Source organism: Ursus arctos, unplaced genomic scaffold, assembly GCF_023065955.2.
Source record: "Ursus arctos isolate Adak ecotype North America unplaced genomic scaffold, UrsArc2.0 scaffold_36, whole genome shotgun sequence".
In the NCBI taxonomy this organism is placed as follows: Eukaryota; Metazoa; Chordata; class Mammalia; order Carnivora; family Ursidae; genus Ursus; species Ursus arctos.
The window spans coordinates 1,316,784-1,330,063 of record NW_026623050.1 but is presented as its reverse complement, the minus strand read 5'-3'; the positions used below and the strand labels follow the sequence as shown (position 1 = coordinate 1,330,063).

The window sequence follows — 13,280 nt, the reverse complement described above, 5'->3', positions numbered from 1 at the left end:
TCCCTTTCTTCCCCTACTGATCATTCTAGTTCTTATGTTCCATAGATGAGAGAAATCATATGATAGTTGTCTTTCTCTGCTTGACTTATTTCACTAAGCATTATCTCCTCCAGTGCCGTCCATGTTGTAGCAAATGTTGAGAACTCATTCTTTCTGATTGCTGAGTAATATTCCATTGTATATATGGACCACAACTTCTTAATCCAGTCATCTGTTGAAGGGCATCTCGGCTCCTTCCACGATTTAGCTATTGTGGACATTGCTGCTATGAACATTGGGGTGCATATGGCCCTTCTCTTCACTACGTCTGTATCTTTGGGGTAAACACCCAGTAGTGCAATGGCTGGATCATAGGGTAGCTCAATTTTTAACTTTTTAAGGGACCTCCACACGGTTTTCCAGAGTGGCTGTACCAACTTGCATTCCCACCAACAATGTAGGAGGGATCCCCTTTCTCCACATCCTCTCCAACAATTGTTGTTTCTTGCCTTGTCTATTTTTGCCATTCTAACTGGCGTAAGGTGGTATCTCAGTGTGGTTTTGATTTGAATTTCCTTGATGGCTAATGATTTTGAACATTTTTTCATGTGTCTGTTAGCCATTTGTATGTCTTCATTGGAAAAGTGTCTGTTCATATCTTCTGCCCATTTTTTGATTTGTTTATTTGTTTCTCGTGTATTGAGTTTGAGAAGTTCTTTGTAGATCTTGGATACCAGTCCTTTATCTGTAGTGTCATTTGCAAATATATTCTCCCATTCCGTGGGCTGCCTCTTAGTTTTTCTGACTGTTTCCTTGGATGTGCAGAAACTTTTAATCTTGATGAAGTCCCATAAATTCATTTTATCTTTTGTTTCTTTTGCCTTTGGGGATGTGTCATGAAAAAGGTTGCTTAGGCTGATGTCGTAGAGGTTGCTGCCTATGTTCTCCTCTAGAATTTTGATGGATTCCTGTCTCACATCGAGGTCTTTCATCCATTTGGAGTTTATTTTTGTGTATGGTGTGAGATAGTGGTCAAGTTTCATTCTTTTGCACGTAGCTGTCCAATTTTCCCAGCACCATTTATTGAAGAGACTGTCTTTTTCCCACCGGATGTTTTTTCCTGCTTTATCAAATATTAGTTGCCCAAAGAGCTGAGGGTCCATTTCTGGGCTCTCTATTCTGTTCCATTGGTCTATGTGTCTGTTTTTGTGCCAGTACCATGCTGTCTTTGTGATCACAGCTTTGTAGTACAGCTCGAAATCCGGCATTGTGATGCCCCCAGCTTTGTTTTTCCTTTTCAACAGTTCCTTGGAGATTCGGGGTCTTTTCTGGTTCCATACAAATTTAAGGACTATTTGTTCCAGTTCTTTGAAAAACGTTCTCGGTATTTTGATCGGGATAGCATTGAAAGTGTAGATTGCTCTGGGTAGCATGGACATTTTAACTATGTTAATTCTTCCGATCCATGAGCATGGAATATCTTTCCATCTTTTTATGTCTTCCTCAATGTCTTTTAAGAGTGATTTATAGTTTCTAGAATAAAGGTCCTTTACATCTCTGGTTAAGTTAATTCCAAGGTAACGTATGGTTTTTGGTGCTATTGTAAATGGGATGGATTCCCTGATTTCTCTTTCTTCGTTCTCGTTATTCGTGTACAGAAATGCAACTGATTTCTGAGCATTGATTTTGTATCCCGCCACGTTACTGAATTGCTCTATAACTTCTAATAGTTTGGGAGTGGCTTCTTTTGGGTTTTCCATATAGAGTATCATGTCGTCTGCGAAGAGAGACATTTTGACTTCTTCTTTGCCGATTTGAATACCTTTGATCCCTTTTTGTTGTCTGATTGCTGTTGCAAGGACTTCTAGTACTATGTTGAATAATAGTGGCGAGAGTGGGCATCCTTGTCGTGTTCCTGATCTTAAGGGAAAGGCTTCCAGCTTTTCCCCATTGAGAATAATATTTGCAGTAGGCTTTTCATAGATGGCTTTTATGAGATTGAGAAATGTACCTTCTATTCCTACACTCTGAAGGGTTTTAATCAGGAAAGGATGCTGTATTTTGTCAAATGCTTTTTCGGCATCGATTGAGAGGATCATATGGTTCTTGAGTCTTTTCTTGTTGATATGATGTATCACGCTGATTGATTTGCGAATATTGAACCACGCTTGCATCCCAGGTATGAATCCCACTTGATCGTGGTGGATAATCCTTTTAATGAACTGTTGGATTCTATTAGCAAGTATCTTGTTGAGGATTTTGGCGTCCATATTCATTAGGGAAATCGGTCTGTAATTCTCCTTTTTGAGGGGGTCTTTGCCTGGTTTGGGGATCAATGTAATATTGGCCTCATAGAATGAGTTTGGTAGCTTTCCTTCTGTTTCTATTTTTTGAAAAAGCTTTAGGAGAATAGGTATTATTTCTTCTTTGAATGTTTGGTAGAATTCCCCAGGAAAACCGTCCGGGCCTGGAGTTTTGTTATTTGGAAGGTTGTTTATCACTGACTCAATTTCTTCATAATTAATTGGCCTGTTTAAGAAATCAATTTCTTCCGGTTTCAATCTTGGTAGTTTATAGGTTTCCAGGAAGGATTCCATCTCTTCCAGATTGCTTAGTTTATTGGCATATAGCTGTTGATAAAAATTTCTAATAATCCTTCCAATTTCAATGGTGTTCGTCGTGACCTCTCCTTTTTCATTCATAATTTTAATAATCTGGGTCCTTTCTCTTTTCTTTTGGATAAGTCTTGCCAGTGGTCTGTCAATTTTATTGATTCTCTCCAAGAACCAGCTTCTAGTCCTGTTGATCTGCTCTACTGTACTTCTGGTTTCTGCTTGATTGATTTCAGCTTTAATTTTGGTCAACTGCTTCCTTGTGCGTGGATTAGGCCTGTCCCTCTGTTGCTGTTCCAGCTTCTTGAGGTGAGAATATAAAAACTGCATTTTAGATTTTTCTATTCTTTTGAGTGAGGCTTGGATGGCTATGTATTTCCCCCTTAGGACTGCCTTTGCAGTATCCCATAGGTTTTGGACTGTTGTATTTTCATTCTCATTGGTCTCCATAAATTGTTTAATTTGATTTTTGATTTCCTGGTTTATCGAGTCATTCCTGAGCAGGATGGTTCTTAGTCTCCAAGTGTTTGAGTTTCTTCCAAATTTTTCCTTGTGGTTGAGTTCCAATTTCAGAGCGTTGTGGTCTGAGAATATGCAGGGGATAATTTCAATCTTTTGGTATCGGCTGAGACCTGTTTTGTGTCCCAGAACATGGTCTATTCTTGAAAATGTTCCATGGGCATTAGAATAGAATGAGTATTCTTTGGTTCTGGGGTGTAGTGTTCTATATATATCTAAGAGGTCCAACTCGTCGAGTATGGCATTCAAAGCCTTTGATTCTTTGCTTAGTTTTTGCCAGGGTGTTCTGTCTATTTCTGAGAGTGGAGTGTTGAGGTCCCCTACTATTAATGTATTTTTATCTATATGTCTCTTTATTCTGGTTAAGAGTTGCCTTGTGTATCTTGCTGCTCCCCTGTTGGGGGCATATATATTTATAATTGTCATATCCACTTGTTGAATACTTCCTTTAAGAATAATATAGTGCCCTTCTGCATCTCTAACTATAGTCTGTAGTTTAAAATCCAATTTATCTGATATGAGAATTGCTACCCCAGCTTTCTTTTGAGGTCCATTTGCGTGAAAGATGGTACTCCATCCCCTTACTCTCAGTCTGAATGCATCTTTGGGTTCGAAATGAGTCTCTTGTAGACAGCAAATGGATGGGTCATTTCTTTTTATCCAATCTGCAACCCTGTGGCGTTTGAAACCAGAATTTAAACCATTAATGTTCAGGCTGAGTACTGAGAGATATGCTTTTAATTCTGCCATGTTGTCAGTAAAGTCTTTGTTTGTATTGGCTGTGACTTTCTGTTTTGTATCACTCTTGGGGCCTTTTTACTTTTATAGAACCCCCCGTAATACCTCCTGTAGGGCTGGTTTCGTGGTTACGAAATTGGCTAGTGACTGTCGATTCTGAAATGTCTTTATTTCTCCATCAATTCTGAATGACAGCCTTGCTGGATAAAGGATCCTTGGCTGCATGTTTTTCTCTGAAAGAGCTTTAAAAATGCTCCCCCAACCCTTTCTCTCATTCCAGGTCTGTGTAGACAGGTCTGATGTAATTCTGATGCCTTTGCCTTGGTACGTGAGAAATTTCTTTGCCCTGGCCGCTTTCAATACTGTATCCTTGGATCTCATATTTGCGAGTTGCACTATGACGTGACGTGGTGTAGGTCTGTCATGGTTGAGCTTGGGAGGGGTCCTCTCTGCCTCTTGGACACGAATTTTTGTTTCCCTTGCTAGATTAGGGAAGTTTTCAGCTACAATTTGTTCAAATATCTCTTCTAGACCTCTGTTTTTCTCCACCCCCTCGGGGATGCCGATGATTCTAACATTGGATCGTTTCGTTGAGTCAGTAATCTCCCGTAGCCAACATTCGTGGGCGTGGATTTTTTTAAGACCATCTTCTATTTTTAATTTTTCCTCTATTAACCCATCCTCCAATTCACTAACCCTTTCCTCCGCTTCCGTGACCCTGGCCGTCAGAGCCTCTAGTTTTGCCTGCATTTGGCTCATAGAATTTTTAATTTCTGTCAAATTCGCTCTCATTTCCTCCCTTAGGGATTGTATATTCTCAGTAATATTTTCCTGAATACTTTTTTCAAGTCTACTCATTATCTTGACCATTGTTACTCTGAATTCCATTTCTGATAATTTGGTTACATCCATATCCGTTACTTCTGTGGCAGAGGCCCCTGACTCACTGTCCTTTCTTTGCTGGGGGGGGCTTCTCCTTCTTGTCATTCTGATGAAGAGAGGTTGCGGGGTTTCCAGAGCCCAAAATTATTGACTGGGTCCCAGGCCGTGCCCCTTGTTTTATAGGGATCTTAGAGATGTGGGCTTCTTCTTTAAAGATTTTATTTATTTACTTATCTGAGAGAGGGAGACAGACAGCAAGAACGAAACAGAGGCAGGGGAGTGAGAGAGGAAGAAGCAGGCTCCCAGCGGAGGAGCCCGATGAGGGACTCCTTTCCGGAACGCCGGGATCACGCCCTAAGCCGAAGACAGGCGCTCAATGACTGCGCCACCCAGGCGCCTCCGGTTGTGGGCTTCTTGATTTTTCAGCCTGCCTTCTGTGTTCTGGGGGAGGGGCCTGCCGCGCCGATACTCAGGCAGCCCTGTTTGGGTAGAGTCTCCGTGCCCCTGCGAGGGAGGATGGGGATGGGCACTCTCTGAGCCGGTATTTCCAGGCTTTTGTTCTCTGGCGGCTTTCCCTGGCGGCCGGCTATGCCTCTTCTGAGGGTCAGAGCAGCAGAGGCTGCATTGTCGCAGAACAGAGGGATTGCGGCCCGTTCTCCACTGATGTTCTGGCCACTTTAACTCTGTTACTGTTGGTGCTGCTCAACCCTGCGGCGTCCCGGGATGTGCGCACCAACTCGGCGACCCTGCCCTCACTTCCAGGGCCGGCGCGTCTCTGTCCTTTGTGTTTCTAATGCCGCCAGCCACCGGCCGCCCCGTCTCTGTCCTTTGTGTTTCTAATGCCGCCAGCCACCGGCCGCCCCGCGCGCTCCCGGGTCTCCCGGTCTCAGTCTATGCCCGGTGAGCACACCGGAGTTTCGTGAGAAGCCTGGTGGCGCGCGCACCCGGTTCAGGGTCTCAGTCTGCTGTTTCGCGGGTGCCGACCGCGAGTCCGCCCGCTCCCCCGTGCAGGTGGCCCGCCAGCCGCCAGCCGCCCCGCGCGCGCTCCGGGAGTTCCCGGTCTCAGTCTGGATCCCGTGAGCACACCGGGATTCCGGTGTTCCGGGAGATGCCTGGTGGCGCGCGCGTTCACGGCTCACCGGTCTCAGTCCGCTCTCTCGCGGGTACCCTCTGTGTGTCTTCCCGCTCCCCCGTGCAGGTGGCTGCCGCTTCCCGGCGCCCAAACACGGCGGCTCCCTCCCCCTTCCGTTTATCTTCCGATATCCGTGCACGGTTTACAGCTCCCCTCTTGGTACCTCAATACTCAGCGCTGGAGATGTTCATTTGTAGAGATCCAGATGCATCATCCTGCGTCTCAGGCTGATTCCGTGGTTATTTAGGCTGGTCTGGTACCTATCCAGCTCGACTCAGGGGACCGGCTGAAAAAGGGGTCCCCTACTCCTCCGCCATCTTAACTCCCATCGCCCAGCAATAATATATTAACTTTAAAAGAAAAACTATGGCTAATCCTTAACCTTACTAATCTACCTATCTATAACTGAAAGTTGACTATAACTTATGTTTTAAATCTAGTTTTAACTGTAAAAATGTCACGTACATGTCCAAATAGCTAAACGATTGCCTCTGCATCAGTCTCTGCCCAGGGCCATGAGAAACTGCCAGGTAAAAACGTTCTCATTGTCTGCTTTTATGCATAGAGGTGTGTGGTTCCTTCCCTAATTCCTCTTCTTTTTAGCTGATCATCCTGGTACTGACTGTATGCTTCTAAATAACATGAGTATTAATTTTGGGGTGGGCCTTTAAGAGGGATTGGAGCTAAATGAATTGAATTCGATCTGCCTTCTATGTCTGGAAGACATATTGACTCTAGTTTGGGAAATTTACAAACAACAACAAAACCCTACAACAAAAAGCCCCTCTCTTTCTTGAACTGTTACTTTCACGTATGTATGAATTAATCTTCTCCTGTACTCTATATTTTGAGGTAGAAGGTTCAGGTCCTAGTGTTGTACGAAACAGAGGTTCATCATGATGGCTCTGAGCTCCATCAGAATAAGGACATCGGGACTGAAAATGCGTAAAGGTGTGACCGTTTGGAATGTAAAGTTAGTTTGGAAATACTACTACTAGTCAAACTTAGAATGACGATTTTTAACAGTTACTGAGGGCCTGGATGGTACATTTTATACAGCATCTCATTTAGAGAAAGCTTAAAAACAGTTAACAGTTTAGGATAAACATTTATGGGATAAACATTTATAGAGTGATAACAGATATCAAAAAGTCAACAGAGGCTCTTGCCTTTCCTAAACTGCTGTATTCCCAAATATTTCTAAATGGTTCAAAAGAAAAGACACATTCAAATACATATTCTTAAATATTTAGAGAAAAGGACATCATGAGAGTTATCTTAACACACACACACACACACACACACACACACACACACACACACACACTGGCATTTCAGCCAACATTCTCAAACAAGTTTGAATATCTTACACTGAGGGCTAACTACCAATTACATTTTCCCAATTTATCTATGGCATAACAGGGCTACTCACGCATCATTTTCAAGGCAAGACTAAGTATATAGCTAGCTGATGAAATGGCTTACTTCTAATGACAAGGGCTACTGAGCAACTACTGTTAGCCGGTAAGAGTGATTTAATTTTGTTCTTCAACTTTCCAGAACATCGTGACTTCTCTACAGCCATCTGAAGGGTTCCTGTCTCGTTTTCCAGCAACCAAAAATTAATTCAGCTTTCCTACTTTCAAAGCCACAATGAACTTTTCATAATAAAATACTACCACAGGATCATATCAGATCAATACGGATTTGGGGTAGGCGATGCCAGAGTAATTTTGAATGACACTAAGGTTATTCATTTTGGCTTCCAGGCATCAAGGCATCAGAGAGGATTTGGCCCATTCTCTTTGTTTCCATGGAGAACAAATTCAGGGGGGCAGTGTAGCCGGGATAACTAAGAGCAATATTAAAGGGCATAGGTCATAATTGTGCATCGCAGCTCCTCCCGTGTTACCCTGTAGTAACCATTGAACCAACAACTGTGTTCTTCATATTGAAAATGTGATAGAAATATCAACACCCCTTCTTAAACTATATCTCACCGACTGCACGCTCTGCAACACATTTCTAAGTACTCAGTGAAAGAATACTAAAGAAAAACCAATGTTTTAGGTTGCAAGTTGAGAAATGCTTTGAACAGGGTTTAACTGTTTTTGTTTTTTCACCTCAGGACTTCCCAGAGCCTTTAAACAAGCTCAGGGGCACCGTGAATTTCTGGGGCGTGATTTTAGCAGGGAGCAGCTCTAGGTTTATTTGGCTAGGGGCTCTTGGTCAGAGAGCACCGATTCACATTTCATGCCACGCTGGTGAGCGCCCCTACTTGAGAAATGGTGCATCTTCTGGCCTCAGCAATGGCGTGTGTGTGTGCGTGTGTGTGTGGTTTACCTGGCACAATCAGGAAGGACACGTTGCACAGGACATTTGTTCTTATTGCTTCTCTAACTAATCATCACAAACGTAAGTGGCTTCAAACAACACAAACGTATTACTTCATAGGTCTGTGTGTGGGAGAAGTCTAAAACGGGTCTGCTGGGCTGAAATCAAGGTGTGTTGACAGGGCTGCGTTCCCTGCTGGGGGCTGCAGGGGAGAATCTGCTCCTTGCCCTTTCCAGTTTTAGAGGCTTCCCACGTTCCTTGGTTCATTGCCCACTTCCTCCATCTGCAAAGCCCGCAACACTGCATCCCTCTGATCGTTCTACTGTACTATCTCCCGCTGGCCACAGACAAGGAAAATTCCCAGTTTTTAAAGATTCATTTTAAAGATCCATGTGATTAGATTAGATCCACTTGGATAGTCCAAGATAATCTCCCCATCTCTACATCGGCAAAGTTCCATTTTGCCATGTAAGGTAATGTATTTCAGGGATTAGGGTCTGGACATTCTTGGGAGCCATTGTTTTGCCTACCACATATGGGTCGGTAAAAAATACCTTGAGAGCTCTGCCAGCAAACAAGGTCAAAGAACAAGAAGGAGAGAAACTCTTCCTATTTTCCTAACTATTACTTATCATGGTATCAGGGGAGTTAATATTATTATCTCATTAAGAGACATAGAACAGTAAACAAAATACAGAGCATGTTCCCAAGCACCAGGAATTTGGTTCTGTCCCCACGAGGTAGCAAGGAGAGCACAAGCGCTCTGGGAATCAGATTCCCCACAAACTCATCCAGCAGGCCTCTCAGCGATATGGGTCTGATTTGACAAGGTGCGCATTTTCCAGGAAAAGGTACCCCCCCTAATCAGCTTTGCTGAAGCTTTCTTTGCTAACAGACTATGCATTCATTACCTCCTCTGACACAGGCACTGTAATTGTCCCATTTGACAGGTAAGAGAATGAACCCTCTTTATGGTTTTGTTATCTGACAAGACCTTGCTCCCACCAAACCAGTAAAAAGGACATCATCTGATACCAAAGCCCGAGTTCTTAACCCTACACAATAACTCTGTTCACTTTCGTGTGTGCACGTGTCTACTCACTCTTATGACTCATCTCTCCCATATGTCGTCCCTCCCCTATCCCCAGCCCAAAGTAAATTCTTTCCTGTCTCCCTCTGATCTGAGGGTCTACACATGTGGCTCTAAGTGTGAGTGAGTGTGTGTGTGTGTGTGTGTGTGTGTGTGCATATGTGTGCACTCAGGAACCCTCTTTCTGTTCCTGGTACCTTCATGATGCCTAACTTTCCGTTTTGACCTGCGATCAGACATGGAGTCACAGGCAGGAGGCATCACAAGTGCATGCCTCAGAGTCCTATCTAGCTTCAGAGTGTGGCTAGGTCGTCACCTGGAACTTGGCAAGTTATGAGAGCACCACGAACTTCAGTTTCCTCCTCCTGTGAGAGACTGATAATATCTGCCTCAGAGTGTCATAGTAAAGATGAAGAGAGAGGATTATGTAAAACACCTGATAGATAATAATCCACAATCGAGTGTAGCTGATATTATTATCATCAACTACCTGTTCTGTTTGCCTACATAGAAGTGCTCTGCAAAGTTCCTGTCTCTATGAAAGATGCTTACCGGCAACGTCTGTCTGTACCAGTGACGCCTGCACAACCAACAACTCTAGCTTAATTCGCATCTTATTGCTAAGGTGTGGTTCAAGCCAGTTTCCTTCTCAAGGGCTGTGCCTGCCTGGAGAAAGGGGCCTGAGACGTCTTGAAATTTGCTAATCACATCTGGTTCAGCTTTAGACATTTTCTGGGGTTTTGCCAGCAGCCACGACATTTTAATGGCTACAATAAACCTCAAAGCCTCATCAAATCTTTGCTGTATGTGTGAAAATTATGTCCTCTTCAATTAAACATTCAATCTAGGCTCACACCAAGGCCTTATGGAAAAGGACGTGGAACCTGAATGGGAAGGGAGATGAAACGGACCGCCACGACTCTGGCCATCTTGCCAGATGGCATTTAGGAGAAAAAGAAATTCATTAGAGAACCAACGGTCTGTATTTTCTTTAAATATTTACTAGGTACCTTTCATGTGTTAAAAACACTGGCATCTCTAAAGATTAGCAGGGCATTTTTGTTTAAATACCCAATGTGGGGGGCAGAGTCCCACCTCTCCCCCTCGCCTTGTGGTACCACACATCTTTTGGTGAAGTCCAATCCAAAGAAGAAAAACAATTGGGGCAATGTTTGGTTTTCCCTCATTTTAAGGTAGGTCCTCCAGCTTCAGAAGTTCTTGCAGTTCCTTAAAACTGACTAAGGACAAGGGTCAGTGGAGGACTGAGGGATATGGAATGGCACACCGAAGTGGGGAACCTTTGTGGGAACACCTGCCTCTCTACTGTCCTCCCAATTCACTCTTGTCATCCCTTGGTTATGAATCACCAAACACTTGCAGACATCAAAGCGAGGTGGCCCAGACAGGATGCCTGAGAGAGGCAGCCCCTGGCATGAAGGCAGGAGAAGAGGGAAGATCACATGTACATCAGGTCTCTGCTCAAAAACCGACATGGGAGGGCAAAAGGCCCGGAGACCAAAGGGGCTGTGTATTCAGGGACGGCTGCAGTGTGAACCAGCACGGCTCTTCTCGGCCCTGGCGAACCCTGTAGCCAGACGGAGGACTGGCCCGGCGCTAATTCTGCCATTGGAGAGTGACAGAAAAGACTGCCACAGGATGGCTCACATGGTTTTACTACAGTAAGAATCAAGCCCCTCGTCTTAGACTAGGATACAACTGTCGGTGTTTTAGGAGCGGGAAAAGAATAACCACGGGTTCATATATCACATCCCTAAATGAAGCATCCACTTGGTTGAATGCACACTCTTAACCACGTCAACGGCAGGGAGAAAAAAAAATCCACATGTTCCTTTAAAAATAATTTACAAGGTAGAAATATTTGCTTGTAACCGCTCTCCTTATTTAAGCAAGTTTTATGCCCACAGTAAAACTAAATCTCCCTGCCACCAGGAGATCTGTCCGACTTCACTTCCCTTTCCAGGCTGCTCTCCGTCTAAGACTTGGGTTTCTGAGCACTCTTTCACAATAAACATTTTTAAAATGTTTATTTTATGTCTTAGTGTAAAAATATTCCTGGTTCAAGCTCTTCATTTCCTCAAGCTCTCCTTTTGGCACTCTGCGCTCCATTTCCACATTAACACGCTCCCTAAATCCTCCGCGGAGCTCTGCAACTGGAGTTATACAAGCTGCATCGCGAGTATTTATATACTTGGATAAGGAGATGTCTCCACAGCGAAAACACTAGACTCGAGCAATGCCAAAGGAAAATTCCTGCTCAACAGAGACATAGTTTCACCTTTTAAAAAAAGCCAAAGAGGGCTTTCAGCATTTTGTTGTGAATAATTAAAAATGTAAATTAAACTAAAATAGAACGTTTACGATGGGTCCTGCCATCTTTCTTAGACTCGCATACATAAACCAAATATATAGGGGCGTGTGTGTGCGTGGGAGTATGTGTGCACACGTGTGCGATATGTGTGTGGCAGCAGAGTCAACTAGCTTAGAAACTGCATGGGTTCTGATCAGATAGGCCTGACGAGAGCCCCAGTAAATGCGCCTCTCACGGGCTGTGCGAACCTAATTTCTCTAAACCTCATTTTCCTCATCTGCAAAATGGAGTCAGTGTAGTTCCTGCTTAGTAGGGTTGTTGTCATAATGATATGAGACAACAGTAAGCATTCACTAGAGGGCTGCTGCTATTATTGTTACGATGACATGTGTTATATGTTGGGAAATGTAGTTGTAAAAGATGTAGATATAAACAGTACAAATTAACGCTAATAAAAGAAAGGGAGATGCAAATACAGTGCCTCCAGATAGAGCATAAGAGATGGAAAGTTTCACGAGGGCTGCAGTGTACTATGACTGAGCTCTGCACCAATTCCATTCCACGAACCAGACATAAAGAATTCTCTTCATTTAAAAAAAAAAAAGCTTAACTATTATCATAATAACAGAACAGTTCCTATTACCTTCCAGTTGTCTCTTCAGTTTTCTCAAATCTTTTATGAGGTCTTCAAACTTGACTTGGGAAGCCAGAAAGAAATCTTGTGGTTCAGGCAGAGGGAAAATACTCTTTTCTGTTCCTGCTTCCTAAAAGACACGGTTAACAAAAGTGCATTATATTTCCCAGTTGTCACTTTCAATTGAAATTCCAAAGCACCTTGTACTGGATGTGCACCTAAGAATCAGAGAAGCGCTCCTCTGCTCTTGCTAACTTTGGACTGGTTACTCAGAAATGCTTTTGTGTCTTCTGCAATAGCACTTTGGTCTTACTGCCACTGAGGTTGGCTCTGGCTCTGGCACAGGTTTCCTTCTATTTTGCCTCACGAACCAAAGAGAAAATTGTCAGGTATGTCCCGATCTTGGACACCCTACTCCCATGGAAAAAGGCACAGGAGGAACACATGAAAGTACTTAAATTTCAACTCCCTATTTGAGTTGCACATGGGAGCAATTAGCTAACTCATCTTTGGGGTGTGCCAATGGGTGTGAATCGGAAGGTTCTGGACCAGACAGCACCGCATGGAAGAATCACCCTCCCTTACGCTGTTACCTACCTGCTGCTGCACCTGAAAGCTGCAGGGGGTGTCTGTGTGATAGCAAATCCTTGTAAGGATTTTCCAAATGTTGTTTGGCTTCTCTTAGTAGACACTTGCTGAGGGCACGGTTGGCCATAGTTTTGGACAAGCTTCCCCACTATGCCTAGTAGAGGATCTAAGCTGGGAAATCACTTGAGGGACACAAGCTTCGGGCACATTGAAAGATAAGCGGGGCCTCAAATATCTTTTCCAGTCCAGCCTGCTTTCTCCCTGAGTTGTTTAACATCAGGTCTGTATCTTGCATATCTCAGGCAGTCTTCAGTTCTTCCTCTCTCCACACAGGCTACTTTGCCAGCTTTCCTTCACATTCCATCTTTCCTACTGCCATTAGGACTCATTCCAAACTCTGAGACTGCTTTATAAGGCACTTTATGATCTGGCCTCTGTCTACA

General features: G+C 43.7%; 1 protein-coding gene across 3 annotated transcripts in view; it reads right to left on the bottom strand.

Annotated features, from left to right (window-relative positions):
• Window positions 1–13,280, bottom strand: part of FMN1 (formin 1) — a 339,089-nt gene that overhangs the window by 118,489 nt on the left and 207,320 nt on the right. For all 3 annotated transcript variants that reach the window (XM_057306184.1, XM_057306185.1, XM_026480077.4), the window contains one exon: window positions 12,259–12,379. In XM_057306184.1, the coding sequence (XP_057162167.1) occupies window positions 12,259–12,379 (121 nt within the window). The remainder of the gene's footprint in view (window positions 1–12,258; window positions 12,380–13,280) is intronic.